We start from the raw sequence: 26868 nt of genomic DNA on the forward strand, positions 1-26868 counted from the left end.
AGTCTGATCCCACCCTCTCTGAAACGTCTGAAGCAATTGCAGGCACCACCAGAAAAATTAATCTCATTTCACTTTTACATATGTAATGCAGATGTTGATAACTAAGATGTGTCACCCAGGGCTTCCCTTGGTGGACAGTGTAGAATAACAGGTAGGTTTAGCGCATGAATCACCCAACTTATTTTAGACAAGGATTCATTAAATTTTCTAGGTACACCAAAGGATCTACTTGTTCTACTGGAAGAGTAAGTGTGGCAGTGAAACTATATGTCCAGTCTGGGAAAAGTGAGCAGAGAACTGAACTGCCTATGCAGCAATAGCAAAAATTTTGCAATAATTTATTTTAGTAATATAATTTATTTAAACTGCTAAGAATTTTGCACGTAGGCTGCATGAAAACGGCTGCATAAAAGCATGCCTTTCTGTTTCAGGGATTGAAAGACTAATGCATCTCTACTGGAGAGAAAATATTAATAAGCTTCCTAGAAATTTTTTGAAGAATGGTAAGAAAAACCCCTGCTGAACATCACCTAAGAGCATTTTTCTTCCATCTTTACAGCATCAGCACTGAAATTTGCATTATCTAACTTCCGATGTTTGCAGTGCTGATGTCTCCATCTGAGCTAGTTCTCTGTTGGAGTCAAAGCAGAACTCATAACTGAAAACCCCAAGGTTTATAGATGTGACTCCATGAGAAAGTATGATGCCAGCCTGCAATAGCTGACACTGCAACACCAGAGTACACTCACACAGAGCTGCTCAAACTGATACAACTCAGCTTCATCAAGTGTGATTGTACTGGGTGGAGCCACACCAAAATGTGATGTCACCCTGTGCTAACTTGTGCTGTGCTCCTCCGTGCAGAATTTTTCCAGAGTCAAGACATTAGAATCAGTTTTGCACGATTCTCCATTGCATAGTGTTTTCTAAAATACATTTTTAATTTTATTTTCCTATTTAACAAAAATCCGTACTTTGCAACTTTCTGCCATCAGCACAAGATCTGTAAAAATAATAATGGTACCTCGCATTTCTGGTTTGCATATCTTTCATAAATGTGGAACTTAAGCGAGTCCTTCTAAAATTGTTACTCATGATAGGACAAGAATGATTCGATTTTGCGGAGCAGGAAAAGTAACTTCACACTATGGAATAATGTTTCTGTGCCTGAAAAAAAATGCACCAGGAGGTGAAACTGTGTTGCAGGTTTTATGTGACTAGCATTGGATGAAGAAATTCAGAGCGAAGAAAGCCACATAAATGAAATTGCAGGCTGAAGAGGTGCTGGCCCTGGCCTTCATCAAGGAGACACCCAAGGGAGAGCCACTCTGATGACAGATAAGCAAATAGCATTCATGCTCTAGAAGTTAGTTAGCAATGCTTACCAGACACTGGGCAATCAATTGGGCTGGAAAACCCACAGTGAAAACAGTTGTTGTGCAGGTCTGCAAGATCATCAAGCATCTCCTACTTTCTTGAGATTATGAATCAGGGTGGTGCCTGGGGAACAGAGGAATCTGAAACGGGGGATGATGAGGTTGCGGTAGGGAGATAGGTTGGATGCATACTGAGTCTGCATCTTCTGAATACAAATGGGCATATTTGTCCATGATGTAAACCTTGGCTGATCAAGGAAGATATGCAGTACTCACAGGAAACGTTTTTCTTTGGTTTTTATTGAAGCATGGATAGTGAAACTTGGCCTTCGCTTCCCAAATGCCAAAACCAAAAAGAAGAGATTCAACCTTTGTTTCAGCAAATGCAAGGTGAATTTGAATAATTTACTTAAAATTCAGAAGCAACACATCCTATTAAGCCTGGTCTGAGTGAAATAAGGGTGTTGTAACTGCTGCATACTTTTAGTTCAGGTTTTGTGAGGCCTGCTTTAAGCAATAGAGAAAGCATGGCAGTAGATTGGTAGGTTGAGTAGGCAAACATCTGATTAATTTCTGTGGCACTGTTTGGTTAAGGGAAAGGTAAGATCCCCGCAGAGCTGTGTTCTCAGGAGGGCTGTTCTACCATTATTGACCTTGGAAACAGTAATCAGTTTCAAACTAACTACATTCATTACTGAATTCTCCTTGGTTTGAGGTTAAAGTCCAGAGGCTGCAGGAGGGTTTGGAAGTATCCAGGAGCATAAGAACACACTTTGGAAGCAAAGAGAACATACAGCACAGATGCAAGGTACTTCTGGATGCTCCTCCTCTTGCTGCCACAAACGTGATTGCAGTGCACACCGCTAGGAATGGACCTGCAGAACATAAGATCTTCAAAATCAAAATACTAATGTGTATGCACTCACTACATGGCCAGAACAATCTCTCCGAGGTTCCCTTATGCTCTTTCCCTGCTCCCAGAAATTCATCACTTCAGGGCCCCCTCTCCTTTTGAGAATTGCCAGGGAGCACATTGCCAGAGGGTGAATGGCAGGAACCACCTTGCCTGCACTCAGTTAGGAAAGACAAGTAAAGGGCGAGGTAGGTGAGACTGTCTGGAGTTAGAGATGAGGTGCATGGCTATCGGGGCAGCTAGTAAGGAGGAGGAGCTGGGAGTCACAGCTGAGAGCCCTGAGGACAAGGATGTTGTACAAGGACATGTGGTCGAGCTTGTGTTGTACAGGGACATGTGGTCAAGCTTTAAATGCAAGTGTTTTTACAGAAACTTCTGCTATTTAGTCAGCTTTCTCATTACAAAGCAAACCTATTCTTATGCTAAGGAAATTGCTGGGGTATGATTGTTGTTAACATTAGTATATGAGCACTCAGCACACTGGTAATGTACTCTGTAATTTTCCATTCTCAGGGAGAAAAGCCAAATTGGTACTATAGACAACTTCACAGGAAGTTAATTTTGCAATTTAAATATCCTTATTGAAAGCAAATAAACAAAAAAGCAGTAAGTGAGTATGTAGTGATCAGGAATTTCTCAACACTGTTTGGCTTGTTAGATTAATGGGCTAAACCTGTTAATGTCCTGCTAGGGCAACTGTGTCTTTTCCCAGAGAGCCAGTATGGTTTCTGTACAGGTAGTCAAAGTTTTGCTGGTTTCCCTGGCTGGGTAGTCAGGCTGGTAAGGAAAGTGGCAATACCTACTGTTCTCAGGGAGGACCGGGAATTACAGCTCTGCAGTCGTGGACATTTGAGAAATTCCAAGAAGGAATTTGAACCTGAGGGAAGGCTTTTTTCTTTTGCTCCATGACTCCTTAATTTGTTGTCTAAAGGGCTGATTGATAACAGATGCACCTATCTGCCTTTCTGTTTTTACTGAAGCATGATGTTTTTCTGCAACAGGATTTTTCCTGTGATCTCCCCAGGATATTTCTCCATTTACCGTATATGCTCCTGGTCAGCATTCTCTGTGCAATAAAGAAGCGCTGGAAGTGTATTTTCTTTAACCCATTTCCCCCCTTAAATCTGCATCAGTCCTTCAGCAATTATAGTGGCTGCAGTTTTCTGGGACCTTCCCTCAAAGAAGAGATTGTTAGATTTGCTTGGTAACAGGAAAGAGAAAGACTTTGGAAATTCCCGAGACTGCAGGAATTTCTGTCCCCTTCCAAACAGCTTGCCCTGGGTAAAGGCATTGCTGCAGGGACACTAAATTGCTGGGGATTGCCTGTGAGTCCTATGAAAGAGGGAATTGATGTAGGGGATCTTAAAGTACAAGGACTGGAACAGTGTAGTCAGTGTCAAACTTAGTACAGGAAGCAGTGGTTAGGACCATTGTAATGTCCCCAGCAGTGACAAAGGCCCAGGTATACACACTTGCAGGCTCCCAACCATATGTACTGGGATGACCCAAGGGCATATCTTCATGGAGTGAAGAAAAGTATGAGAACCTAAGAAAATTATGTGGAGGGATCAAAAAGAATCCAGGAAGATAAAAAGGCCATTTTTCTATAGGCAAAATATGTATTTTGAGGAAATCAGAATTTTTCCCTTGTCTGAAAGCTGAAGAAAAGCAAGCTACCGTTAAAAGCCTGTTCCTTTCTTATGCTAAGCCATAGAAGAAAAGAAAAGGCTGTTCCTTTCAAGAGGAAAAAAAGTCAAGTTCAAGCATTGCCACAAAGGAAAAAGCATACCTTTTAAAGTAATATGCAGTAGGACATCCTTAAGCTTCTGTCCCCTTTCATTGATGTACTCGACTCTTTGGAAATCTGCCTCTAATCCCACTGTGTTTCATAAAAAACCTGGCTCTCCACACTGATGCCTGTCCTGCCTTAATACTCTGCTCTCTTCTTGCTCTTCAGAGTTGAGGTTTTTGTTCCACTTCAAGTGTGAGTTGTTTGGGGGAATTATGTTATTCAGGCAACACAAAAGCTGAGTTTTCACATCAGTTTTGTGGTGGAAATAAGAATAGTGATGACAAAAGTTAACACTTTAATTGCAGTAGAGTATGTGCATTTTCATTACAGATTCAAGAGAGTAAATAAAAAGCAACTCAGCACTAGGGAGGTTGACCAGCGGGATGTCCTCTATCCAGTCTCCCCTCATATGCTTTTCATGATGATATACTAATTAAAAGCAAATAGATTTATGATCAGTAGTCTATCTGTAGGTCACAGAAAAACAAATGGTAAGCCATTCCAAGACCTTTTGTACCAGAGAAATGAAAGATACAAAATATTCCTAAACTTGAACAGGGCCTTTGGCTTCTTATATCTACATCCAGTTTTAATAGAAAATGCAGCTATTAATGTCCTCTCAGATAATACAACAGAATGGCTTAAGCAAAAGCTCTGAGTGAGCCTAGTTTAGTCAGATGTCAAATATGATTAACTGCAGTGGCTTTGGATGGCTTAACATTTTATTTCCAACACCTCGTTTCTTACAGTGCCACAATACATGAGGCAATCTGAAGATAACACAGCTATTGATTTTTTAAAATGACACAAGTGCATTTCATGGAAAACATCAGTATTAAAAAAAAGCAAGAGTATGCATGATTATGAACAATATATAAGATAATGCAATAAACACAATACAAAAGTAGCATTGTTAGTACAAGACTAAAGTGGTTAATTTTGCCATGTAATGGAAACTGATAAGAGGGGGACTATACAAAGGTTAACACCATTTTGAAAAAATGCCAACACACAGCTCAGGTGCTACATTGGTTCAAAAAGCAATAGGGATGAGTAACCCCTTATTCTCTGTATTTCATGCTAAATTTCTCAAAGTCACAACTGGCTCTCATGCAAACCTTAAGTCTATCAGTTAAACAACAAACTATATTCCTGTCAAACCCTGCCTCCAACGTGACTTCTTTCAAGGAATGGCAAAGCCTGTACATAAATTTGGCGGTCCGAGCATTGGGTTTGTTTAGCTCTTCTGGGGCACGTCGCTCCCTGTACTGATTTAACACAGTATGTGAGACTTCATGCAAGTCTGTAGTACAAGTCTGTGGGGGACACACCTTGGACCAGCTGCTGAGGGTTCCCATATTTTCTGCATAAATGCAGCAGCAGTAGCAGATAGGCATCTCATTGAGAAAATGTGAAGGTGCAGGGTCTGCAGTCCCTGGTACAGCACAGCCACATGTTTATCTACTTGAACTCAGGGCAGTGAGGAACAAGTGAAATGCTCTGTGCCAGGAGTTGAGATCATATGTTTTGGAAAAAATAGGGATATACCACTCCCTTATTTTCTATCAACAACAGCGATGGTACAAGGTGGCCTCTACTATGCAAGAGAGTGCAGGGACAATGGGACCTACTGCAGCTTATCCACCCAGAGTACTGAAGGGTCCAGTTGTTGTAACCTGCTGAGAGGTATGGAGCCATGTTTTATCAAATCTTTTCCGAGACAGGATGTACATCAAGTTTGCTTTGTGTCTTGACTTTTAATAGGAAGTGCTAGTTTTTTTGCTTCAGAGGTAGTTTGTCTTCAGGGTCCTCACGGGTTTCTGACTCCTGAGCTGGGAAACATGTACATCTTCCATTAAACTGTCTCTTATACAAGGTTATTCTAATGGAAGAAGAGGGAAGGGTAGCCATAATCCCATTAACTCCAGCAGGATTAAGTAATTATTATGGCTGTCAGCATGCAGTCCCAGAATTTGCCCCTAATATGGGATGCCCTTATACAATATACCATTATTATCAGGATATCAGCTCCTGACACCTCTTTTTGGTACTTGTCTGTCAAAATGTTTTTATTCCAGTAAACTGAATCTTGGCTAGAAATAGTAGATGGATTAATGTCTTAATGTACCATCTTTCTTAAATCTCATCTAAAATTTTTTTAATGCTGTATATAACTTAAGGAATGAATCTTCTTGCCTGCGTATCCCAGTCTTGCTATTTTTTATATTAGCAGGCCATTTCTTTTATGTATATATATATAATATATATATAAGTTACAGTGGAGATTTCAGAATGACTTCAGCTTCAAATCCGCTGGCTAAGAAAAATATCTGAGTTTGCTATTTTAATGCAGAAATTGTCCCACAGTATAAAATAATTGGATTTGGATTAGTTTTAAGATTACAAAGAAGGAACCTCCTACCAGGATCAGAGTGCTGCAAAATATTTGCATTCCTAAGACATGTAGAGTGCCTAGGTGGAGCTTTGACCAAGTATTGAACCACTTCTGAAGTCTCTCTGACTGCTGCCTTTGAGAAGACTGTCATTCAGTTCTTAACTCTGTTAGGAATTCAGGTGGCTGACTTGCCCACCATGGGGCCACAGGCACTGGTAAGTGCTCAAAGGTTCATTACTTGCCCGCAAGTATTGGTTCTCCAGGTCTGTTTTGCTTGTACACAGCTTTACAACTCACTTCATTCAGCAGGGCAGTAAATTCTGAGAACTTAGTGAGACATGTGAAAGGAAAGGGAAGAGCACACCTTTATGATGGTATGTGAACATGCAGAAGGCATAGTGCTAAACTGCACCTGAAAGTTACATGCACGAAGCCAATGTTCAGATAGAAGCATCAAAGCAGGTAAGCAGCCTTAGCCGTGTTAATGCAATCTTATGATCAGAAAAGTATAATAATTTTGTGTGTTATGTATTTATGCATTAAATATATATTTGCATATAGTAATGACGACTTCTGGCAGGGTTTCTCAAGAAAAATATTTTTAAAATAAGGGGTAGAATTTAAAAATATATTGCATATTTTGTAATAAATACAGTAACTGAAGGATTTTAATATCAGAAGTTATCTATTTATTCTGCTGTTTTACTTGGTTTGAAGTTATATCCTTTCAAATATGACAAAAGGGCATTCAAGAGACCTGGCTACAGTGGAGGCTACCAGCACACCTCAGAGTTGCTCATTCCATGTCACATGGCATGGGAATAACATAACCTGCAGCCCAACCCTCCCAGCTATGCTACAACTTCATTTGGCCCTGCTCAGTAGTTTTTTTGTTATTCCTTTTGCGTCATTTGGCTAATAAAGGCCTCCTAAAACTACTTAAAAATTGCACTATTTTACATTGCAGTGTAATTAGATTAAATTAAAACAGCTTTGTGAGATTATAAATAGAGATAAGGTACTCATCTTTAATGCTTATATATTGGCTCAGGATGCAACACTACTTCATGCTGTAGATTATGATAAAATTGGTATTAGATAAAATGGTATTAGAGATAAATTTATAGGAATATCATATTGGTGGGAAAAAATCCTTTAGAGTGCTATAAATATGTTTACACAGGGGGGTTACCCACTCAGCATTATTGATTTTCAAATCAATATAGCAAGTATAGTACACATGGTTGTGTGCAGTCAAGGGTTTAGCATGGTTAGATCTGTTTATACTGGTTTAGCCATCAGCAGGGCAGGAGATTGATGTTTCCTTCCTAGCTGGAACTGATGAAGATACAGTGTCTCATTGCTTGTCACCATCCAGCAGCAGGTTACTGCACCCACACCTGCCGTGTAGGTGCTCCATGGCTCATCTCCTTGGACACTTCACTGGAGGTTGTTCACCAGTTTCCCTGGCATGGAGGGGCCCATTTGGGATCAGGCTGGCAGAACTGTGGGTGAAATGTTTGCAAACAATCAGTGATAAAGGGCTAGGGAGGAGTAACAACTCTGGATGGAGCAACTGTTTGCAAACTTTATTTGTGCTTATTGTCTAAATGTACAGCCATAAACCAAACAGATAAAAATAGCTCTAAGTCAATGTAAGAGAAACCACACACAAAAATTGAACTTGTTTGGTTAATAGTGCGTGAAATAAGTCCATATAGCTTCTGTATGCAGGAAAGAGCTCCTGAAGGGGATTTTACATGATTTGCCTCCTAAAAGCTCTGCAGTGGTCAGGGCACAGCACTTAAATTTGCTTTTGATACATGATCAGTTTGAGCTGGGAAATCAAATTCCCCATATTCTGGGGCTTTCTTCCATATTTTGTCTTTATTTCCAATATTGTTTCTCATATAGATGTGCAGACCTTCTCTATTACCTCCTTTCTCTGTGAACACATATTACGTGCCCTGGTGCCTGACCAATATGAGCTACAGTCACTGCATATTGCTTCCTCATCAGTAATTTCCCAAATTTGCTCCTCTATTTTCAGTTTATCCAGAATTGGTATGACCACCAGATTGCTTTCAGACCTTAAATTCCTCTTAAACATATTTTTGACACTAGGTGGATTTTCCTACCATTTCAGGGAGCTGACATACTTTCAATGCAATTTGAATTGTTGACAGTCATAAATAAATTCATCAGTAATGCCACTGAGTTCAGCATGTCTTTGTCTTCCTTCCACCAAAGTCATATCAGGGTGAATTGGTGTTCAGCTTTTTTTTTTTTTTTCCCTTTTTTCCCCCCTCACTTTTTATGTGTTTTTGAAGGGATAAGGATGACATGTGGTATCAATACTCAAGTGATATCAAGGAAAAGAAATTACACACAAAATAAAGCACGCAATTTTATCAGACTTTAGAACAGGTATCATGTTACCTTCACTATGCCAAAACCAGTTCTTTTGGTATCTGAATTTCGATAAGATACAATCTAGGATATTGGAAACGTGAAAAAAGAATGCACTTAATAAAAGCAGAATATACAGTCATACATACATTGCATATGATTCTCATTTGTGGATGTTTATGTAGAAGATCTTTCATATGCAGGAAGTCCTAAAGGCAGTTAAAATATTGCATTCAGTAGGGTTGTATAGAATGGACCTATTAATATTTTTTCTTTTTTTTTTTTTATTTTAATTTACAAATAATCCTCCCTAGGTTCTGACAAGGAACTACAATTATATTTGTTTGGGAAATGATGCCTAACTGCTGAAGCAGAGACAGTTAAAAAAGACACGTCCTAGCTCCTGAAATGTGATCCCAGTCTCTACTAATTTCTGTATGAATCTAAATAAATCAAAACCACTGTAGTTTTTCTGCTCTGATACCACTAAATGACTTCGGAAATTTCCCTTGAATGTTGTAAATGGTATGGAAACACCCCAGACCAATATTTTGCGTATTGCCCTGACCTTCCATCCTTAAACTTTATTTATAAACTACTGGGAACTGTATCTATTACATTGTCAAAGGGTATTTCTCTGTGATTGTAAGCCTCAGGAAACAGGGCTTAGGTGATATACTGTTTGCCTACCCATCTTGTCAGACTCAATCTAATAACTTTTCAATCCATCATTTCAGTTACGTTTGGCTCAGAAATAGAAAACTTCAGGCTATGAAATTCCTCCAAGTTTTAAGAAACATAACAGCTCAGTGAAGGAAGACTACTTCCTTGAAATTATTACTGTGAGTGAAGGGCTGCTGCCTGAGCTCAAAGGTTGTTTATTATGTTGAGTTTGCTGGCAGCCAGCACATGCCCAGCTGAAAAGCAGCCACATCCCCTTGGTTCTCATCCAGCTGGTAGCTGGGAGGCAGGAGGAGGGAGCTGTGGACACTGGGGGAAGGGAAGATTAATGATGGGCAGGGAACCTGAGGTGTGGACACCAGGAGAGAATGAAGAATGGGACACGGATCCAAAGAAGTTAGGGCTTCATTTCAGACACTTCTTAAGAGAACAACTTGATCTCTACCCGGGAATGATTAGAATCAAAAGCAACTCATCAAAATTAAGCAGACTGAAGTGAGCTTGGCATTTAGAATAGATTCTTAGCATAACCAGCACAATGGTCACCATTTCAACAAATTATCTTAGTTTGTCTTCTTTTCCTTAAGCATCCACACAGTGTTCAGGAATTCACCGCTGAGAACAAACTGGTAATCTGATGCCAGTCTACTGCTATTGTTTCTGTTACCACTGATAGCACAATTATTTCTATTTCAAGCATGCTTGCTTCTGTAACAAGCATGCTAAAGTTACAGCTCCTGGCTTTTGTCTTATGCCAAAGAATCCATTGCAAATGATGGACTCGATAGGTTATATGAAAAAAGTTTTGTTTGCACTGGCAACTATCATTTTGTAATAATGAAGTAAAAATAATAATAAAGTAATAATTAATACTCATAGTGCCCACAGTTACCAATTAGATTTGAGGCAGTCCCATTAATGATGTCTAAATATGACTGTTCCTACTTCATAGACACAAGAACTGAAACACATATGATGTATTTCTTCCAGTGCTAAAAATGTAGTTTGGAACAGATTTTGGGATAAACATGTCTCTATTAACTTACTACTGAAGATCCATTTAAAGAGCATATTAAATTCACTTCCTAAAATTTAGGTCTCCTTATTCTGAGATGACAAGCAAACAAACAAAAAACCAACCCAACCTTTCTGTGTTTTTTTGCTTCCAGACAGTCCTGAAAAGCTCATGCACGCATAAAATTCAAATTTATACAGTTCCTCAGAAATCACAGGATAGGTGGAGGAGCCTGTTTTACCAAAAGTTTACCCAAGGGTACGAAAACTTAATTCAGACAAAGATTTTGTTTTGGCTGTCATGATATCAGACTGTAGCTGTGCAGAATCAAACAGAACTGTTTGAGATTAAGGAAGATGAGAAATGAAAGCTCAAGTTCATGTGACATCTCATCACGCTAAAGAGAGAGCAAACTCTAAATTGGCATTATAGGCTGTTGTTAAGGATTCTGCTGGAGAGTAGAGTGGGTCCAAGGTGGTAGGGGAATTTTGAGTTCAGTGACCTCAGTTTGTTTCCTCTTTCTGAGAGCTGGACACACAGAAAGTGCAGAACTTCCACACTTGCACTGCCTGCTATCCGGCATATGGTATAGCTCTTGCAGAAGCCACATATGAGCTTCATGTCATTTAAGAGCTATAGGTTACCTACGCCTGCATTAGAGGTTGGAAGAAGCAGCACATTAGAGTTGGAAGAAGCAGCATATTTTGTTCAGCTGGTTCACACAACAGGAGCTGTTATCAGTTTGTTAATCCTTTTGAGATCCATACTGACTTCTTGCTGATACCAGCAGATGGGAAAACCAAAATAAACTGTGACCTTTTTCTACCCAATCCCTAACCATAGGGATTTGGTAGTTTCCACATGCAGCATAGAAGAAGGGAGCCATGGCAAAGCAATTAGTCTAGTAAGATGCATCCCACTTCCTTCTCATTCAGCTTTCCTATGGACGGTGGTTGATGCTGGCCAGCCACTAAACACCCACCAAGTTGCTCACTTACCCTGAGGTGGGGTGGGAGAGAAAACCAAAAGGGCAAAAGCAAGAAGGTGGCATGGGTCAAGATAAAGACAGTTTCATAAGTCAATAAAAGAAAAAAGGAGGAAGAAAAATAAGCAAGCAGTGGAATGGCACTCACTCACTCACCACCTCCCACCACAGACTGAAGCCCAGCCAGTCTGCAAGGAATGGCAACTTTGCAAAAACTCCCGCCCCCCAGTTTCATAACTGGGAATGATGTTACATAGCGTGCAAGATCTCTTTGGTCAGCTCATGTCAGCCTACGTGCTGCGGGGGCAGAGTGAGAAACAGAAAAGGCCTTGATGCTGTGCGAGCACTGCTCAGCAATAGCTAAACATGAGTGTGTTATCAACATTGCTTTGGTCACAAAACTAAAACACACCACAATACAGGCTGCTGTGAGGAAAATTAACCCCATTCCAACCAGACACAACATACCATCAGAGGCTACTGGGAATCAAGGACACTTTATCCTTCAGAGAAACATTAACGTGGCAATTGAACACACTTCATCTTAGGTGCATTGATTTAACAATTTTGATTGCCCCTATAGACACTCAGTGTCTATGTGTAAAATTGGAGTGAGGATAAGACAGAAGTTAGTGATATGAAGTTAATCAGCAGCAAGGGCATTCACATTCTGTAGTAAGAGCAGCTAGTGATTGTCTGTGGAAGCATCAACCCCATACTTCCCTTGCATCTACTCTTGCTTCTGCATCTTCTGTGAAGCTAAAGTCTCAGTCACCTTCTCCTTGATACTTTACCCATCCAGAAGCACTGTAGGGATTTGACAATAAAATTTTTGACGTCTGTTGGCAAGGCTTTAAAAAGTATTTTTTCTTTAAAACTCAGTGCCCAAGTCTTTTCTATATATGGAAATACCAATAGGAATTTGACTCAGGATAATCTCTTTTCTTCTGAGTTGTACTGGCAATATTGTAGCGTGAAGTACAAAAAGATTTTGGTGAGTTGTTTTTTTAGGCTGACTGAAATTTGGCTGAGAGCAAATTTTTTACTGTTTGATGGACATAGCTAGTAAAGCTAAGTGATAGTTTTAGTAGTACTTTAATCCAGAAGTTTTCCTAAGGATGGGGAAGTATTCTGCCTTGCATTGCAGGTAGAAAACCTGGTGCCCTAAAAATCAGAACCATGCAGGACAATGGAACTCCTGGTTCCTGATCTCATTAGACCATCTAGCTTTCTTTTAAAATCCAGAGTTGCTCAACTTCTTCAGCATAGTGAGCCAGCAGCCAATGCTGTCATTTCCTATTTGACGGTAAATATAGTTCTGGAATCTAGATAATTTAGGATTTTGTCACTGAGGCACAGATGGAGTTAGAAAATAATAAAATTAGGGGGGAAATAAGAAAACCAGAACTTCAGTAACATATTGAGCCTCTCAGCATAGGAGTTCTTAGGTTTTTCTAAATCTAATTCCACAACAGTTTTACAAAATCATTCACAGGCAGGAGAGATTCAGCTCTTTGATCACTTATTTCTTTTGTTAGCACAGCTCCTCAGATTCTAACAAACTATGTTCTAGTGAATTCCTGAGCTGGAAGTTTCCTCTGGACTATTGTATACCCTAGCTGCAAATGACATAGTATTAATTAAATATGCCTTTTTTCTCAAATTTATTTTGTACTGTTTATCACCCCCCCAATCATTTATCTTCCCAGCTAACAAATGTATTCAGCCTGTCCTCATAGGATCATAGTAATGGCTGTAGTAGATGAGACCACAGGCTCATGTAGCATATGATAAAAAAATATCCAAAAAGAGGAAGGAGGTAGCAATAATCCCTTCTGTATGCCTTCCCATCTTCCAGTAATCTGAGTCCTGCAGGCTTGCTAAGACATTGGTCATCCAATCCTGAACATTACTGTAGTCCTTCTATATGGGCTTTGAGATGGGGTAACTAGAACGGAAAGCAACACACGTAGTGCACCACAGTTATATATAGAGTAATATAAATGTGCTTTACATTATGTTTTGCTATCTTTTTCTTAAAAAAGTTTACCTTTCTCGTGCTATTAATAACTTCTGAGCACTGAACCTTTGTTCAGAGAACTACTCACAGTGACTTTAAGGCTTTTCCTGGCTGATACTAGCTTTTAGAGTTCATCATCATGTCTGTATGTTTTAACCCCCATGTGCATTACGCTGCATTTTAGAACACTGCTTTTCAACTACTCACACAGTGTTGTGGAAGCCTCTTGCAGTATTTTTCAATCAGCTTTAGATCTGAATTATTAGATATGTTCCTCAAATGTTGTCACGTCGTCATTCATGCCTTTTCCCAGTTCACTTATGAACTGTGAACAGTTCTGTGTTAGGTATAAATCCTTGTGGAATAATCCTTCTGTCATGAGAACTCATGGTTTATTTTCATCTTTTGTATTTTTTCTTTTTAACTGGTCAGTCCATGAACTGAGGGTCCTTCTTATATCACACAGAATAGAAGAGACATGGGAAAATAAGGACGGAAAGAAAAACAAGAAATCTAATTTCTCATTATATTAACGCTACCTTATCTACAAAATTTCTGACAGAGGTTGATCTAATATTTTCTTAAAAATATCTCATGATTTTAATTTTAATCTAACGATTGCATAGTATCTTCAGACAATTGATTACATAATTGTCTTTATCACTCAAAGGTTTTCCTATATATACATCTCACTTGGTACAACTGATGTTTATTTCTTGTCCTATGTCTCCTACCCAAAGAAGATTCATTACCATCCTTTTGAACATTTAATGTTGAAAACACTTGTAACCACAATCTGTTTGGCTAGGAGCAACACTAAAGAATAATAGCTCTGTATGTATAAATTACATATGTTCTATAGACCTGTCATAGAATGCTGTTCTGTAGCTGTAGCTTGTATTTAGGATTCAGCCAGTACAGTGGTATAAAACATATTATATCCAAGGAAAAAATTGAAAACATAAGAGTAAAACTTGATGCAGTTCAGGTTATCTGTTTAGCAGAGTTCTACTTCTTCTGTGGGACTGAATCTAACTGCAGAAAGCTATCAGACAGAGCAGTTTTGCTGTATTCTCTTTTATATCCTTCAAAGATAATTAAAGCAACTTCTTTCCTTTTTTCATGACATGCTACTGTCCTTTCCAGTGGATTCTACAGTAAAGTTTAGTACTATTTAACCTCTGAAAACTTTAACGACAGGCAAGGAGATACCACAGATGGAATATGGTGGTGTTAGAATGAGGATGCTGACAATGCAGGAATATTGAAATCATGTATACCAACAAAGACAAGGCAACTCAGTTACACTGACTGTGCAGCTCCAAAAGATGAAATTTTAGACTGCTATATTCAGAATAAGAGTTTATGCTTTCTCCATAGTTATGGGCAACTGCAACATTTTTGGAATTCAAGGCTTTCTCTAAATCTCTGCTTTGGAGGTATTGGCTTGCCGTCTAAACCAGCTGTCATGCTGATTCTCAAATGTGAACACAAAGGCATTAGTTAATCGTATCCTCTGGTTTGTTTTTTTTTTTTTCTGTCAAACTGAAGCCAATCCACAATACTGCATGCTGCTCCTCAAATGAAATAAGCTCGTGCATCTTGCTTTACAATTCACAGGGAGTTAAGTGGATATCCTAAGAAAGATATACATGTGATTACACTAGTTGATCACCAATAAGGTTGAGGTATAGTGGCATAATGATGAACTATGGCACACTGAGCAACACAGAATTATTTCACTTTTACTTTGCTGTCTCCCACTGTTTTTTAATTGCTGAATGCTGAGTTACCTTGTTTTTGTCAGGTAACTGTTCACTCTTGCCAGTCTGTAAAGAGAAGACAGAGAATAGCTTTTGTGAGGGTTTTCTTTTTCTCAGGAAAACAATACAGTGTAAAGTAGTACAGACTTTTCTGTGACCAGGTTCTTGGATTACACTCAAGAAAAACAGCACAAGGTTTCTGGTTTAGTACTATTTGGATTATGGCACGATAAAAATGAATTAAAAAAATCTCCAACAAAACAGAGTCAGTGAAATAATTATACCATGAGTGCAGCATTCAGCATTCCCTCCATTCTGAGCATGCTCCTTAGATTTACTGTAAAATCTTGAGAGAACCCCCCAGTTATGTACTGTGTTTTTAAACCTATATAATAAGGTTAATACTTTTACTACAGGAGTTTAGAAGTTAATTGACATAAAAGATTTCAAAATTCAGAGTTTTACTGGGAATGATAACATATGAACTTACAGCCAGTTGAAGACTTTCTAATCTATTTCTATTAGAAATCCTCTGGCATATTGTCCCACTTTCACTGGGCTCTTCTCACTCTCACACTAATATGTTTAAAAATCCCATGTATATTTCTAAATTTTTTGGAATAGAACTGTTTTTCTCTGCTTCTGTAGAGATGAAAGTATAGTTCATGTGAGACCTCTATTCATTCTAAATTTTCTCTGCTTGTATCCTTCAGACTCCTGACATGCATCCTTTCACTCTTAAATGAAGCAACGTTGGTTTTAAATGTGACTGACATAAGTGAACACTGAGTGTGTATGTTTATTCATATTCCACTCAAGATCTACTGGAAAAATGCTGCCTTGATCCCTAAGAATCAAAAAATTCCTACTAGATTAAAAAGTAAAAGCTTACAAAGAGAATGAGTTAAGAAAAGGTGCAACTACTTCCAGATGTGGCCTAGAAGAGTTAAAAAACCCCACCCACCACCTATTTTTTGGTCTCACTAATACATGAAGAGATTGCTCATGAAGCAAGTTGAAAAGAAAATAGGAATGTATTTTAAGTGCAAGGCAATCTACAAAGAAGAAAAATGGTCTGTATGTATCACTTTCTTGACATTGAAGTATTACAGACCAAATTCTTCCTTTTTACATTAGAAGTTCATGTCTTATTTGTCTTGGAGATCTCTTTAGAGAACTAGTGAGAATATTCAATTCCTCAGCTTTCAGTCTTGTTTAAAACACCTTTCACCTCCAACAATCCGGGCACTACTTAACCACAGTGACTTGAGATTTGGAGGAAATGGTGATTCTAATGAGTGACAACCAGGCATCTTCAGTTAGGCTGGCAGGCTGAAAAAAATCCTGCTTGCACTCTGCAAGCCTGTAATTTTCTGTTTTCTTTGCTGGTGCTACTTAGACTTTCTGTATCAGCACAATTAAACAAATGAGAGGGTATTGCATATTAAAAATGCTACAGTCATTTATCTTCTGACCAGAAGCAATAAAATTAATTAAACACCTTTTTTAGAAAGGGAATGCTATTAAATACATATTAGCAGTATCACAGCATTCTACTAACTTAGAAGAGCAATGGAAATGTCACAGTACTGTTCTGTTTCTTTCTCTCAGATGATTTACTGTCATTGCTCCATAAATGGCTGCTTGCTGCTGCTGCTTCTCCTTCGGAGCAGCAGCAAGGGCCAAAACATTTACTGGCAAAGCACAGTCACTTTATGGAAGAAGGGATAAAATGGTTGCTTGCAACACTAGGGTACAGTATAGGGTATAGGGGAAATTAAGCTGCACTTGCAGTTCTCTGCAAAATACTGTTTTGGTAAAGGAGTGATGAAATTTTCTGAGAATTTGGGTTGCTAGTTACCTGGCACTAGGGAAATTCTGAATCATCTATAGCCTTCTGGAAGAAATAATCACCTCAAAATGGTTACACTCTTGCCTTTCCCTGAGAAGCAAACTTCTAGTTACGACCTCATGACTTAGCTATGCACCAGTAATCATATATAGCGTGATCGTGCAGTTGACATCTCCCTAGGCTTTGTCAGCAATGACAGCTTCTCATCAGCTCAGCTCCTCCACCCCTCCCATCTGGCATGTGGAAAAACTTTCTATTGAGGTAACTAATGCTGGCTGGGCAGGTGATGAACCAAGACCGTTCCTGTATATGGACAGCTTCCATTTGTACTTTCCCCTCCTCTAATTTAATTCTGCTTCATTCGCTTGCTGCTGACTCTAATGTTGAATTCACAAGGTGGGGAGTGTCACTTGCTTCTAGGCCAGGATGTAACCTTCAGGTTGTGTAAGGTCACCTCAGGGGTGTCCTTATTACTCTCAACAACTATCTGGAAGGAGGTAACTTCTCCCAGGTAACTAGTAATAGGACAAGACTGCACAGTCTTAAGCTGTGCCAGGGTAGGTTTATGTTGGACATTAGGAAGAATTTGTTCACAGAAAGCGTGATTAGACGTTGGAATAGGCTGCCCAGGGAGATAGTGGAGTCACCATCCCTGGACGTGTTTAAGGAACGACTGTATGTGGCACTTAGTGCCATCATCTAGTTCACGTGGTGATGTTCAGTCACCGGTTGGACTCGATAGTCTCAGAGGTCTTTTCCAACCTAATCGATTCTGTGGGGTTTTTGTGATTCTTCGTATTTGTTTAGCTCTGCGTGGCATTTCCATAATGCAAATATGCCTGCACAGAGCGATGCTTTTCACAAAAATACCCCTGAAAGGCCGAGACATAATGTTAAGAGGCTTGAATGTTTCTGCGATCTCAAAATACTTCGCATGAAATCTGAACCTCACAGCAACGCCGTGTTTTGTCTAAAAATCTGCTTGGGGCTGAAGGGGCATAGCCTTGCTGTGGCATCGGATCATAAAGACACAGCAACACGCCTGGGCTGTATCTGAGCGCAAACGCTGTATCCCCCCCCTATATTCCTATGAACGGTCGGTTTATTTAGCAGCACCTGGCTCTACTACGCCCCTGAGAATTCCGTTTCCAACATGGACCCGCCGCTCCACAACCCCCGGGGCCGGGATCGGCCCCGCCCCACCCGCGGCACGGCGGGGCGGTCCGACCAATCAGAGGGCAACAGCCTGCAGGGGGACGGGGCCAAGCCCTGAGTGGCAGCTGGCGAGATAAACAAGTTGCCGCACTATTCAGCGCCCCACAGCATGGGGCCCGTGTCCTCCGTCCTTTCCGCCCTACATCCCTCCGTCCCTTCCTGCCAGCCAGAGGCGCCGCGCACGGCCGCGCTCACCGCTCCCGCCTCTGACCGCAATGTGAAGAGTCAGCAAGTTCCCGGCGGCCGCTGAAACGCTCCGCTGTCTCCGGGGAGGGCAGTGCGCCGACGCCGCCCGCCCGATGCCTCCCGGGGCATGCCGGGAGTTGTAGTTCTGGCGCCGCGGCGTTCCCGCCCGCGGCGGCGGGGCAGGCGCCCGCAGCCGCACTACGACTCCCGGCAGACTTCGCGCCGCGCCGCGAGGAGCCCAGTTGAAGCGGGTGGCGGCGGCGGAGCGCGCCCCCTCCCCCCCCCCCCGCCGAAGAGCCCCAAACCAAAACAAAAACAAACCGCCCCCTGTCCCCCCCCGCCCGCCGCCCCCGCCGAACCTCGGACATGGCGGCGCCGGGAGGGGGCTTCGCCAGCCGCGGGTGCTGATCGGGCCGCCGCGTCCCCCTGCCCGCCCGTCCCTCCCCGCCCATGGGCGAGACATGGACTACGAGTTCAAGTCGAAGCTGGCGGCCGAGCGCGAGCGGGTGGAGGACCTGTTCGAGTACGAGGGATGCAAGGTGGGCAGAGGCACCTACGGGCACGTCTACAAGGCCCGCCGCAAGGACGGGTAAGGGCCGCGCCGAGTACCCTCTTCCTTCCTCCCTTCTCCCCCCCCGCGCCGGCGCCCTCCCCTCCTCTCCCTCCCTCTCCGGAAAGTTTGTGGCAGCGCGGGGGCTGGAGCGCGGAGCCCGCCCGGCCGTCCTCCGCCCGCGCCGGGAGCGGGCCCTGCTGCTCCGGCCCCGGGGGTCGGTGCCCGGCTGCTCAGGATCACAGAGTCAGTTAGGTTGGAGAAGACGTCTGAGATCATCAAGTCTAACCTATGACCGAACACCACCTTGTCAACTAGACCACGATACTGAGTGTCATGTCCAGTCTTTCCTTAAACATCTCCGGGGACCGTGACTCCACCACCTCCCAGGGCAGTCCATTCCAATGTCTAATCACGCTTCCTGTGAAGAAATTATTCTGAATGTCCAACCTAAACCTCGTCCCGCTCTGTCCCCGCTCCCACTCCATCCCTGGTGGTGCGGTGAGAGCAGACTGTGCCCTGGGGTCGCCTTTGGATTTTCACGCCGTGTTTCGAGTCGCTGCCTTTCATCTTTTGTGTGACCGCGTTCGTGCTTTGACGTTCTGCTTCGAGAACTCGCAGGGGCTTGGGAAGCGAGCAAGTTTGATGCAAGGAGCACCTGGCTACCGACTGCCACTCCCCGGATGCTCCCGCCCGAGCGGCCCGGGAAGCTCCCGGGGCGTGTATTGGTCCCTGGTCTGGTCCCAGCCCCCGCTACCCCGCTGAAGCCAAAGTCGGACAGGCTTGGCTTGATGGCGTGTCTGGGACACTCCTTGCCGGCAGAACTGGCAGCTTCTGCCCAGTAACCTACACACAGGTGTGTAGGAGGTGTGTCTCCATCAGTTTCCCATGAGAGAACACGATACACTTGTCCCCAAACACCTTGCTGGTGACGTGATCCAAAGAGATCATTTAGCCATTAATTCTACATATGTTGGCTAAGCAAGGGTTCCTTCCCTTCCCTGGGGAAGAGAGAGCTGGCACCATGGGGTAGATATTACATGGATGCACTTCCATGTACTGTGGTTGAGAAAGCGATGGGGAGCTCAGATTGCAATTTGGGTTGCTTGGCTGGTGTGCAGTTGTTGAAGGGGAGCAGTCCTGGGGTTTGAGCAAGGCTCTTGCCCAGATGTGGGTTCCAAATACAACCCTTTGCTTTCAGAAGAGCCATTAAGCCCTTTTTCACTGTGCAGTGTGACTAGTGCACAAACACAGGCTGCGTTTGCAGAAGTGTTCTGAACATACTGTAAAGTTCAATAAAATGTACTTGCAAATTAGAGGTGATCCCTTTCTATCAGAAAGCTAAAGGCTAAAGACTTCCATTATAGCCAACTGAAACTTTGAAAAAGAAGAGACTAAATGTGGAAAAATGACAACTCTTAAATAAAATTTTGGAATTGGTTAATGGAACGCTGCTGCTTTAGATTAGTAGAGAAGTTCAGGGATTTTTCTGTAGGAGTAAATTGCATTCATGCGCGACTTGACAATTTAAACTCTGAGTTAAAAGGCTGTAGTATCAAAGTGATTAATAACTGAAAGGTAGCACACTAATTCCAGTGGAGGATTAAATACCAGGAAACGAGCTCTGATTCTTGCTCTGCAACCTTAGGAATAACCTTAGCTAACTTGAAAAGGAAATATTAAAGCTTTTCCAGGTATTACAGCTGCCACTGAACTCTTCCAATATTTTTGGGTTAAGTGGTCATGGTTTTCTCTGTTTTTTTAAAGTTTTAATTAATTTATTATCTCTCTATATTAGATATATGAAAGGAAGCAATAATAAACCCACCAAAACTGCTAGTTAACTGTTTTTTGCTGTTCTTTGATATTGTAATCCTAGAATTACTCCTTGTAAGAACAGCATAAAAAAAGCAGAGCTGTGGGTTTACTGTTTTATGAAAAAAAAAATAAAGAACATTGATGTCTGTTTCTAACTTACTGGTTTGATTTCCATCATGTGCAATGGAAAACCATCGCAGGAATTACATGGGTGCTACAAGGCACCATAGAGGACATATCTTCAAAATGCCTACAGTAGTAATAGTATTACAAATGCAAATGGATAGTAGTAAAGCAGAAGTAAACATGATAAAAGATAGCTTATGTGTTAGAGCTGGGAGTAATCAAAGGGAGACCTTGAGCCATTAAGAAAGGTAACTTGTAAACGGAAGTGCGAAGTTTCAGTGCTGTCCAATAGATTGATATGGCACACTTTCAACTGTACTCATTAAACACTCATTAAAGTAAAAACTGAAGCTTTACTTCATGGAGCTTGGAAACTGGCTTATTCTTTTTGTTTGTTAGTTTGTTTTGTTTTCATTTTTATGGCGTTAGTGAGTTCACTCTTAGTTGCTTTTGTGTAACTTTAGGACCTTGGATGAAAGTAGGATGTGAACAAGTTAGAAAAAAAATTAGAAAACAACCAGAATCATGAAGATAAGATGATTTCCTTATGTAAATACCTAGCTAAAGTATATCTGTGAGTTGGGGGATATTTAGCATTAGTTCTTAACTTTAAGGGGTCTTTAATGACAGAGAGAAACTTCTTCCGCTGTTGGCAACAGAAACCTAGCAGTGGTGCATACTTATTGTGTGCTGATCACTGAGGCATTTTGAGCCTCGTGTAAAGGAATTCTTCTATGGCTGGTCATAGAGGCTGTTTCAGTATTTCCAATTTGCAAGGCAGTCCTGTATAAGAGGCAGAGATTCTGGCTACTTGATTCATATAGTCAATTTACAGTCTCGGGGGCCTGAGGGCAATAAAAACCTTGTAGCTCTGCAGAAATTCCACTGAGAGCCTGTCACTTCACATTTCAAAAACTTGGCCTATAAAGTTTATGAAATAGTAAAATGTGTTTATATGGAGCTTGGCAAGCTGTTTGATAAAATGCTTGTAAAAAAAGCGGTTGCATTGCTTAGATTTCCATTAATGGTTTGGGCATAAAGCAGTTTTTTGACAAAGTAACAGCTTAGTTTGGCTTTTTCAGCCTGGAGTAGAATATCATTTGGACACATTTCTAGTGAGCTGACTGATTTCTATGAAAGTTTTTTTTTTTTTTCAAATAGACGGTCAAATTGGAACAATGTTGGTGTGACATTTCCATGCACTGCAGGAACAAGTTTTTAAAGACATTGAGGACCTGCAGCTTCTGTTTACTTCAGTAGTGTTTGTGTGGTCTGATGAGGTCTAGAGGTACTACCTGTGTTATACATTTAGCTAAATTGGGCACCCGGGTTTATGAAACTTTCATTGATATCTTTGTAGTCTGGAAGGGGTAGAAAATAGGTATTTATATAAGCTGTCTAATGGTTTATTTCAGTGTACACTAGAACTGGACCAGTGGCTTTGAGGGTGTAAATTGTGATATAACACTCATGGTTGCAGTTCTGTTGTCAATGTCAAGTTCTTAGCTGTTTTTTTGGACATATCCATGTCTGCCTGGTAAAACAAAGAATGCAGTTTTTCCAGTTATGGTTAGGAAAATGTGGTTTTGTTTCATGCATTACCTCTCCTTGTTATGTTCCTTGCCACTTCTTTGATCACAGTTTAAGCTACAGTATCGTTCGTAGTTATTTTCACTTCCTGTATCTCCTTTGCATACAAGGGGCAATTTTGAAGATGAAGCAAGGTTTGGAAATTCTGCAGTTTGTTGTATATGGCTAAATTATTTCATTTACTCTTTCAGAATGATCAGTCTTTAGGTCCAGGCTACTGCAAAGTATTTCTGTTCCTACACCAGGATGTCAGTTCACCTGCAGGAGGATATATACATGAGTCAGCAAGCTTAAAAGATACCACTGTTGGTTTGTCAGGAGTGCAAGGAATAGTGGGATGGATGAGTCAAGTAGAAAATAGGCCACTCTGTTCCTCGTTCTATAGCAGTGACAGGAGATGCAACACTTGCAAAAGCTGAAATCTTCATGTGAATAAAACCATTCTAGTTATTGCTGCTTCTGCTTACCTTTAAGCAAAGAGTTTAAAGGAGCCAGCTTTCTCTCAATCTATGGTTATTTTATTTTTCTTTGACTTGCTTCCTGGGTTTGGGCAACAGAGGTTATTAAAAATATTACTTGTATAGCTACTTGGAAAGAAAAAAATATTTGTAATTTTATTTTAATCTGTACGTTTCAAAACACCTTTCAAAAAGCAAGTACGTGCTTTTTAATCTTGTTATGGGGGAATGACAGAAATATGGAGTGATCAGCTTTCAGAATGATGGCAACAGAAGGGGCAGGATTTGTACCCTGGGCAGTTCCCAGGCTCACCACCTGCTCAGTAGCTGGTGCTGCCCTGGCAGACCCTTTTGCCATGTTACTCTTTGGCAAGTATGAAAGGTTTGGCACTACCCTGTACTGTACAATGTATCAGCTGAACAAAGTGTATAGATTTAAATGCTACTGTAGTAATATACTTTTTTAAAAAAAAAAGAAAAAGCCACTGTTTGTAACTTGGCAGGTTACTTTATTATTTGGCAGTTGCAGGTACATTAACAATACAGTTGGTATAAAACAGGCTTCACTTTGGCTGCCTAATATGGAATCCCCTTTTGGAAATTGGGTAACAGTGACTCAAGTCCAAAAATATGGCATACAGGCATAGGAAGGGGAAGACAAATTAAATATTCTTTCCCTCCTCTCTGCCCTATTTTTCAGTACTGGAAGTTTGTAACTGAGGAGGAGAGTCTGTTTTCCTCCTTGGAGTGATGCTGGTGTGCAGTGTCATTGATGTAAAGTTCTTAACTTACAGCTTCCAAGTCCACATAAAAGTCGAGTGCCCCATTTTTGACAGTGTTCAAGGTCAGGTTGGATGGGGCTTTGAGCCCTGGTCTAGTGAAAGGTGTCTCTGCACATGGCAGGGCAGTGGGAACTAGATATTTTAAATTCCTTCCTACCCAAACTGTTAATTGAAAGGCAGGGCATCGGAAGAGAAAGAAGGATGAATTACATAGCCAAGACAAGTATATAATCTAACATAGAAATGCTGCTTGTGGTTCTGGCTGTGTAACCTTTTTTGTTTTAGTTTTTTTACTTGATGAATCTTATTCGTTTGAAGTAGAAGTCAGGAAAATATTGATTAAGAGAGAAAAAAATAGCCTGCTGTGAGGCATGGCTCCCTTGGAAGAGCAGAATTTCTTCTGGGGCACCTTGCTGTATTTGTGGTTTCTGCTAATATCATTATGTTGTTCAGATGTTGAATCCAGTCACACTTATGACTCAGATCACTGTGGTGTTAGAAAACTTTAAGTGTAGAAGCAGCAAAAGTAATCCACTTGATCTCTTAAATCAGTATTCATATAGCAATTAATTTGTTTACTGTTCTCCCCACATGGTTCTTCTGTAAAACTTAAATTGCTTAAAAACTTAAATAGTAGACGTGTGTCAGGAGAGGAAACTTGCATTCAAGTTGATTAAATGGTAGAAATGAACAATGTTGGTGGTAAAATCACAGGGGAATGAGGACATGAGTACTGCAGTTACGTTTGCTGTTAGGAGGGAGGAAACTCATTGATATGGCAAGGATTATACTCTCTTGAATGTGAAACTGGAATATTATGTAGTGATGCGAGTTCATACTTGTAAGATATTAAGGGTCTATAATAGTTTATGTATTTATGTCTTATTTCCTCTATTTGACGTTGTCTCAAATGTAAGTAATGTGAGTGTTCAGCTGCAATTGCTGTTTACTAATGTAAACCTGATAGAGGCTAAATCACAGAATTATTGACCAAAGTCAGAACACAATGTATTTGATCCTGAACAATTACCTCTCTGCAGCAAAATCTCTTATCAGTTATGGTACTGAAAGGCTGTGGTTTGCTTCGCACTTTCTTTTTTCTTTTCCCTGATGAAACTCTTTATCTTGAAGGTATAAAACAGCTCAAGGTTTTTGTGCTGAAGGTGTTTATGCCTCGCTATAATCTCTCAAAAGCTAAGTAGACCTAAATACTGTATTTGCCTGTATGAAAATACTTATTACCACTGAATGCTCTCTCTATGTGTGAGGAGAAGCAGCAGAACTAAACCAAACCTGTCTAACTAGTTGCCTGTAAGGCATTATAATAGAAAAGTCCCCAAACTGGGAAGAGATAATTAGTAGTTCGTAACTATGCCTTACTGAAAGCTGCTGGTGCAACTATACCATGGCCTTGCTTCCTGCCCAAGAGATAGTGCAAGTGGAGATGAGTAGTTTTTAATGCTTCCCACAGACTCTTGCATATGGTCTCTCCCATGGCTATTTTGTCCTTTCTTCTGTTACTCACCCTGAAATTTAAATGCAGAAATGAGCTGTACAGCCCATCATTGCCTTTCAGAAAGCAAATTGCATTCAGCTGATGTTTTGTTTGCTACTGTGGCAAGCAAAAAGGTGGTGGTAGGAGCTTGAGGAAGAAAGGGGGCGAATGAGATGTAGCAGAGGTTGTTTTAGAGGAAGACATGAAGATTTTTGCCAAGCTTGCGGAGGAAGAGTCATATATGAATTAGCTCATAATAAGCTGTGAAGAAAAACCTCTCAAAGTATAGTGGTGTTTATTTTCTAAAGAAATTAAGAGGATAAGAAATTTTGTGTTACTGAGAGGGTTAAGAGTTTTCTTGTAGTGCTGCAGGAAAAGGAAGTAAGAGGTTGGGGGGGGGAAAAAGAGATTCCTTTTTGCCCCCCCACCTGGCAAAGCACAGTAGAACAGAGGCTAGGTCAGAAACTAAATACTTCTCATGCAAACTACTTGACATAGAAATTTAATATGTTGGTGTATTTCTGGGTCATCCAGTCTAATCTGTTATATTGTAGGTAGAAATGTAGAAGTTTCTTTCATAAATTTATTTTCAACATGGGTATTTTCACATCATGCATGATTTAAAAAGAAACCAAAAAATCAGCGAAAGCCCCAAGCCCCAGAAATTGCCATGATTCATAACACTACCAATGTTTGCACAAGTAACCAGAATTTCTGTAGAACCTCCTAACCAAATTGCACTGGAGATTTATCAGTAACATTAAATTTCCCTACATGTTTTGAAAATACCTACTGAAATGGCTTCTTTGCTTCTCCCAGGCAACTATCACTAAAACAAGAGGGCATGGTCTTAAGCTGTGCTAGGGGAGGTTTAGGTTAGATATTAGGAAGAAATTCTTTACAGAAAGGGTAATTAGGGATTGGAATGGGCCGCCCAGGGAAGTGGTGGATTCTCCATCCCTGGAGGTTTTTAAGATGAGACTGGATGTGGCACTCAGTGCCATGGTCTAGTAACCACGGTGGTGTTGGATCAAGGGTTGGATTCAATGATCTCGGAGGTCCCTTCCAACCCAGCTGATTCTATGATTCTGTGACCTTAATCAAGCTCATGATTTGCGTAGGTGTCTTCTGACCCAAGTCTTTCTCCTCTGCGTTTAATTAGTGAATTCTATGTTGTGAAGTAAGATTCTGTTTGCATGTACTGGCTGCTGCTTTATGTTCGGTTCAGGAGAAGGAATGGTCTGTATGTGTGATCGGAAGGGAAGGGATTGCTAGCATAAGTGATTGGCAACTCTTACATTCTGCTTCCAAAGATACGTCATTTCTCGAGCTTCTTTGGTGGCATTTGAGAGCTGACATAGGCTGCAATGTTCCTTTTTCTTTTTTTTACTGAAATAAAGTGTTAGAACTTAAAAAAGATTTATTTGTTTCAATAACAGCGTGTTTG

The 26868-nt window shown here is 40.8% G+C and overlaps 1 protein-coding gene across 2 annotated transcripts in view; it reads left to right on the top strand.

The window, feature by feature from the left end:
- Nucleotides 1-19048: 19048 nt before the first annotated feature.
- CDK19 (cyclin dependent kinase 19) overlaps nt 19049-26868 on the top strand; it is a 115561-nt gene continuing 107741 nt past the window's right edge. The window contains exon 1 of one of the 2 annotated variants that reach the window (XM_064649759.1): nt 19049-19141. In XM_064649759.1, the coding sequence (XP_064505829.1) occupies nt 19053-19141 (89 nt within the window). In that variant the 5' untranslated portion in view covers nt 19049-19052. Of the gene's footprint in view, nt 19192-26868 lie in introns of both variants that reach the window. The other variant, XM_064649758.1, reaches the window with a different exon arrangement.

Source organism: Pseudopipra pipra, chromosome 3, assembly GCF_036250125.1.
Source record: "Pseudopipra pipra isolate bDixPip1 chromosome 3, bDixPip1.hap1, whole genome shotgun sequence".
NCBI lineage: Eukaryota > Metazoa > Chordata > Aves > Passeriformes > Pipridae > Pseudopipra > Pseudopipra pipra.